Source organism: Colossoma macropomum, unplaced genomic scaffold, assembly GCF_904425465.1.
Source record: "Colossoma macropomum unplaced genomic scaffold, Colossoma_macropomum, whole genome shotgun sequence".
NCBI lineage: Eukaryota > Metazoa > Chordata > Actinopteri > Characiformes > Serrasalmidae > Colossoma > Colossoma macropomum.
This window is the reverse complement of record NW_023494786.1, coordinates 5,180,004-5,186,105: the sequence shown is the minus strand read 5'-3', so window position 1 is coordinate 5,186,105 and position 6,102 is coordinate 5,180,004. Positions and strand designations below refer to the sequence as shown.

The window sequence follows — 6,102 nt, the reverse complement described above, 5'->3', positions numbered from 1 at the left end:
ATCTTATCACTACCTGCAAGCATTTACATAAATGTAAATATTACTTCACTCACAATTTTTAGGGTTATCAGCTTCTTTATTTCAATTTTGGCAGTTAGCTAACTGTTGGTAACCAATGTGTTTTACTATATGGTGACATGTAAATTGGACATTTAAATAATCAGCACCATGCAGAAATGTCTGCCAGTTTTAAAAGAAAATATATGAAATTCGGTTAAGTAATAAGAGAGTTTATGGCTGATTTAATCAAGAGAGCTCTGAGAATAATATCTCAGTACACGTATTTGTTTAAAAGCTGATGTTGACCGCTCCAACATGGCAAACACTATTGTATTGCCTCACATTTAAAAAACTGAAAATGCAGAATCTGCGTACTAGTGTCTATGGTTTAGGCTTTCTCACTAAGCTGACTAAACTTCTAGTGCTTAATGACTAGTGCGTGGCTGTTGTACCACACCTCACGTTTGACCTCGGTGGCTTTGCAGTGGAACGTGAGGGCTGAAGCAGTGGAGGCAGGAGTAGCATGTTTGGGCTCTATCTCTCAGCTCGGGTGCTTGTGATAGGTTGAAGCTCATTGGTGCTGTACAAAACTAAGCTGCTATGTAGTGCCCAACTAACCGCTTTTTAAGTGTACTGAGAGCCTGTATTTTCAAAGGAAAAATTTGAACTCTGTACTGTAGTAATAGCTTTGATGCAAGTATCAGTCTAAATAACTTTAACAAGCTACACAAGAGTTTTTCCCCACTGTTTTTTTTATTGGAGGTGGTTTTATAAATGCTGTTATGTTAAAAACGATACAATGGTCTGCAATAACCAAGATTTATATGCATGTATGAATATATGTCAGTAAATACGGTTTAAACTAAAATGACTTCCTACTGTGCACTGCAAAAGTATTTTATATTTATATTTACTGTTGCATTTCTTTATTTGCTGTGTAAAATTTCTCTTCTAACTCACACATAACCTTCATTAAGGTGTTGCACTAATTGAATGAATAAACTTTCTGATGACGCTTGTATGTTTGGTGTCTAACTTTTGCTCATTGTGTCCTGTTTTTAGATTTATTCAGTAGTAGATGACATTAATTAGAAACCATAACATTTCAATATATAGCTAAGTAGTACTTAGCAAGTTTTGCTGGAGAGAAATAGCCTAGTAAGAACATATGAATGATTGACATGTTTAAAATACTCCTGTTATTAATATAAGTGACATTTGTGTGAACTTCAGTAAATGTGATATGATATGATGTAGATGTAGAAAATAGCAATAGAAAATTGAAAATGACCTTTTCAAAAGAAATTTAGGGATGTATAATTAATCTCTAGATCACAACTGACCATCTTGGCACGATTGCTGCTCTAAGATTATCTTTGAGTTTATAGTGAACATTACCAGGAACACTGAAAACAAACATTATTGCCCTGTTTGTGCACTGGTACAGTGTTGCTGTCTGAAAGCCTTAGTTGTGGAAGTATCTGATGTTCCAGTCTTGATTTTTCATTCAGTTTCCTGTCCCCTGTTGACCACAAGATGGTAGATTGGAGCTACATTTGAATATTAAGGAGGAATTCCACTGCTTTTTCTAAAATTTTCCTTAGTTCAATCTAAGAAATGAACAGTCATTCAGTGTTTTGAACAGTCCAAATCCAAGAATACAGTCCAAGACAACCAATGAATATGCATGTCTTTTGGATTTTATATTTAATGCTAGGATAATTGATAAACTTATAGTAAATTGAAAAAATACAGGTATTTCTTTAGAAACTATTTTGCTTATTAATGTTCTGCATGTACCTCTCTGCCATAATTACTTTTTAAAAAATAAGTTTTAAGCAAAGCCTTGTCGTCAAAATGTTGTTAAAAATTGTCAGGCATCTGTCGAATCAAGGTATTCATAACTTCATGTCATACCCTCCTGTGAGTTTGCTTTAAACCTCCTGTGAGGCATTAAACGCTTCAAACGTCTGTGAACAATTCTGACTTGGCAAGTTTCTCTGGAATAGTGCATCAAATCATCAAAGCCAAAATCTGAATGGCTTTGTTTACTTCTTATTTATGCATACATTTTGAAAAATTGCTGGAATTCAATTTTAAATGCAGACAAGACTACACAGAGGTGGAAAATGTATTAACCCCTTGAACTTCATGAATGACCACATCTTAAGGCTTAATCATTGAAGTTCTTATTAATGTATAAGAGTGAGGAATGGAAATCTTGCTGGCAAGTCTATGGAAACATTATCCATTAACCTTTACTTTTAGACATAGTCATGAATTGATTAATTGATTTCTGTCATGTATACATACAACTAAAGTGCATCTTAAGTGTGTCACGTTGGTAACAGCACAGAAAATTTAACTGCACTCTACTTTTTTGTGCTGTTGTGTTTGCCCATACACATAATGGCTTGTTTCTTTATCTAGGGGAAATATTTGCAAATGTTAGTGAGTTCCACCCTCATTACCTGCATTAACCTGTAGTCAGATATTGTGTCCTGGTTTTAACCTTTACGTCACACCAATATCGCCTGTTCTGACCAGTGTCTATTCTAAAGAATCTGTACTGCCTCACAGCCATGTCAGGCATGTAGATGTTGAACTCTGGAGCACTAGCTGAAGGCCTAAATGCCTTCCTATTCCTTATAAACTAAACCATACAGGAAGAATTAATAGTTTTGTGGTCTAGTACACTGTGAACTAGGGAGCCATTTTACCTTGTTCCTCTTACCGTTTTAATTAGCGGTCTTCTATGCTGTTCCTTGCTCTTCTACATTCTATACAGTACCTTTTATACATGTCACTTGTGCAGTCCATATGTGCATTTCCACATATGTAAAAAAAGAGCTATCTAAATGAAGGTTGACTGATTAAAGCTTGATCAAGGCAGAACAATGGAGCATGTCAGTCAACCAGGCACGACCATTCAGCTGTCCTTTATGAAATGTAAAGAAATTATACAGAGAAGCTCGCACTCAGAATCCATTAAGCCTGAGTTTGTGAAGCTTTTATCATTAATTAGGCCACTGTGCGCCTGCTGAGGAGACAAAGGTAGACGGCACAGACATTTCTCTGTTGTATTTGCCTTAGATTAGCTGAGAGGGCCTCGGCCCATTCTCGCAAATTGTTTTATTGTCCCTCTCGTTGTAAAGTCAATATTCTTTCACTTGTGTTATCTTAATGAGAAGCCAGTGCCATTCGCGGAGAACAAGGAGAAATCTGGACGCTTTATGACATCACATTCCACTATCGCCCAGCAACCGGGGCAGCTGTCAGTCACCCAGCAGAGTTTAAAAAGAGCACCGCATGTGGTTCCAGAACCACAGCTAACTCTCTGCAGCACGGTCAGAGCATTCCAGAAGAAGAAGCCAAGCCAAGAGCTGTGAGGAAGATGAGGGTTTGCGTGCTGCAATGTTGTCTGGCCCTACTGGGTTTGTCTCTGGTTTTGTGTGGCAGCGGTGCCTCCTCTCAGCCGGACCTGGACCTGGACCTCGACCCCCGGTACCGCAGACTTCTGCAAAGAGCACGGGCCCTTGGCATGGCTGCACAGGTTAGACTGCATGTATACTCACACGTTCGCACATAAACACAAAACAGCAGAAAAGCTAAACAGGTCAGTGTGATGGGAGTGAAATTACTTAATTACCATTAGCATCTTATAGCAATACTCCAGTGTTTTTCAGCCTAAACACTATCTGCTGTATCTGCAGCATACAGTTGATTAGCTTGTACAGTAATTTTGATGTTTCCCTGTTTATAATGAAGCAGAAAACTCAGCACCTGACCACTGGCTTCCATTACAGGAGTGTTTTGAGTCAGCAGGTTTTCTGTTCTTTTACATGGGAATTATTGTCCATGCTAATCAACTGTATGCAATTAGGTTGACAAAGGCTAGAGATCTCCTTTAACCGAGATGACGTCAGGATGCTGAGGCCTTGCATTACATAGCATTGTACACTTGCATTTTTCATATGTTATAAGGCATGTGTTACTGTACTTGTTTGCTACACACCAGTATGTTATCAGAATGATGACAATTTCAAAAGACAGAGAAGCACTTACCTGCTTCCTGCCAAGTTTATGTCCACATCCAATCTAGCACTGTCTGTAATATTTGTTTGACACTTTAAATGTGTTTGATTAGGATATGAACTAAACCAGTGGTTCTCAAACTGGTCCTCATGGTCCTCATGGCCACCCATGCAGTCCACGTTATGTTCTATCCCTATGTATTGTGAGTTAAGTTGGAGCAATAACTGTCTGGGGGGCCTTGAGAACCAGTTTGAGAACAGTTAAATATGTATATTAGTAACTAAACATAAAGCCTAGCACTAAAATTAATACCATACCGATCTCAAGATTACCTCATATGAAGTCCCATCATCTCTTGACCTCATAGATACATCTTTGATGTATCTTGGCTAAACAGAAAAGCTCAGTAACCAGAAGATATTTTCTGCCAGTTTTAAATCCATAACTAACTGTTTGGGGTGGCTATTTTGTTTATTTCTAAGATCACCTTCAAATTTTATACTCTTTAAGCCATTATGGCTGCTGGAAGTGGATAGCTGATCATAACAAGTATGATTCAGGCTGGTTTATGATTCACTTATTACTCCTCATATTAGAGTATCTCTGCGCAGATGTCAGTCAATCTGCTCACAGACTGATGGCTAAACAGATGACCACTTGCTTTCACTGTATCAAGATTCAAGGCTTAGTTGTTTAACCTAAATCTCTCAAACAAATGCAGAAATAGAGATCAGTGCAACTGTTGCGCTGATCTCTACATATTGATAGATAATGCGTTTTTACAGGTAATATTCAAAAGATGTTGCAATTTATAGTATTTCTCTCTGTCTGTCTGTCTCTCTCTCTCTGTCTCTCTTTCTCTCTCTTTTTCACTTTTAGGCATTACCGTATTAGTTATAGTCTTAAAGTTCAGCCAGGAAACATTGTTTAACATTATTTATCTTAAAAACACTATATAACATTTGATAGATAGGTAGATAGATAGGTAGATAGATAGATAGATAGATATTTATATGCAGAGAGATTTACTGTGTGTGTGTGTGTGTGTGTGTGTGTGTGTGTGTGTGGTTCATTTTCAGGACTGGAGGAAGAGAGAGATGGAAGACCTGCTGTCCCAGCTCACACTGCCAGAATCCGAGCTCAAAGAGAGCGAGATTACTAGTCTGGGGGCAAAACATGATGTTCGAGTGGAACTGGAGCGGTCAGCGGAGAACCCCAACAACCTGCCCCCTCGAGAACGCAAAGCAGGCTGCAAGAACTTCTACTGGAAAGGGTTCACTTCCTGCTGAGGCCCTGCCCATCTGCTCACGTGACATCCAGCTGCCAGTTGGGGCCCCCAGCTCAGTACCCTGTGCCACGAAAGGGCCTCCGAGGTCAAATCAAGAGCTGATCAATTCTGCCAATCAGTTGACTGAATGAAATTGTAACTTTGTAATTTATGAAATAAAGTGTAATACTTTATTTAATTTTAAGTCACTTTATGGAGATGTGTGTGAATTTCTTATTGAACAATTAAAAAAGTCAGCATTATCGCCGTGATAAAAGCACAGTGAAATTTGATATAAATTATTTCTCACTTGTAGCTCAGTTATTGCTGTGCACACTTATTTTGCTTATTTTGCAAAAAGAAAAAAATGTTACGTTTTTGTCATTCCTTCAACTTCAAAACAAGCAGAAAATTCAGAAGTGCAGATTCTAACCTGTTGATAGAGAATGTAAATCAAATATAAATGCAAGTCTCCACTGCGTTACTCATTATGTGATTACACAAACAGTAATGTAATTAAGCCTGAATAGTGGCAAAACATCAGTAATAACTTGTGACTTCTAACATGCACACAGTACCAGAATAGAGAGCTGTAACATAGTTTTGTGTTTCTTTGCTCTCAAACCAGTTTTAACTCATGAAGAGCTTGACAAGTACCTGCTGAGTTGAATCAGGGCTGAAGCAAGGAAAATATTCAACTAAATATCACTGTGGTTCTCAGGAAGAGGAGGGTGACATACAATTCGACAAACTTTTGACAGCGAGTCTAAGCTGATACAATATCTCAGAACATGTTTTTG

General features: G+C 38.0%; 1 protein-coding gene across 1 annotated transcript; it reads left to right on the top strand.

Annotated features, from left to right (window-relative positions):
• The first annotated feature begins 3,326 nt into the window (after positions 1-3,326).
• On the top strand, positions 3,327-5,512 carry sst1.2 (somatostatin 1, tandem duplicate 2). The gene is made up of 2 exons (XM_036598403.1): positions 3,327-3,553; positions 5,115-5,512. Exons 1-2 carry the CDS (start codon positions 3,395-3,397, stop codon positions 5,322-5,324), a joined length of 369 nt encoding a protein of 122 aa, XP_036454296.1. The 5' UTR covers positions 3,327-3,394; the 3' UTR covers positions 5,325-5,512.
• The last annotated feature ends 590 nt before the right edge of the window (positions 5,513-6,102 follow it).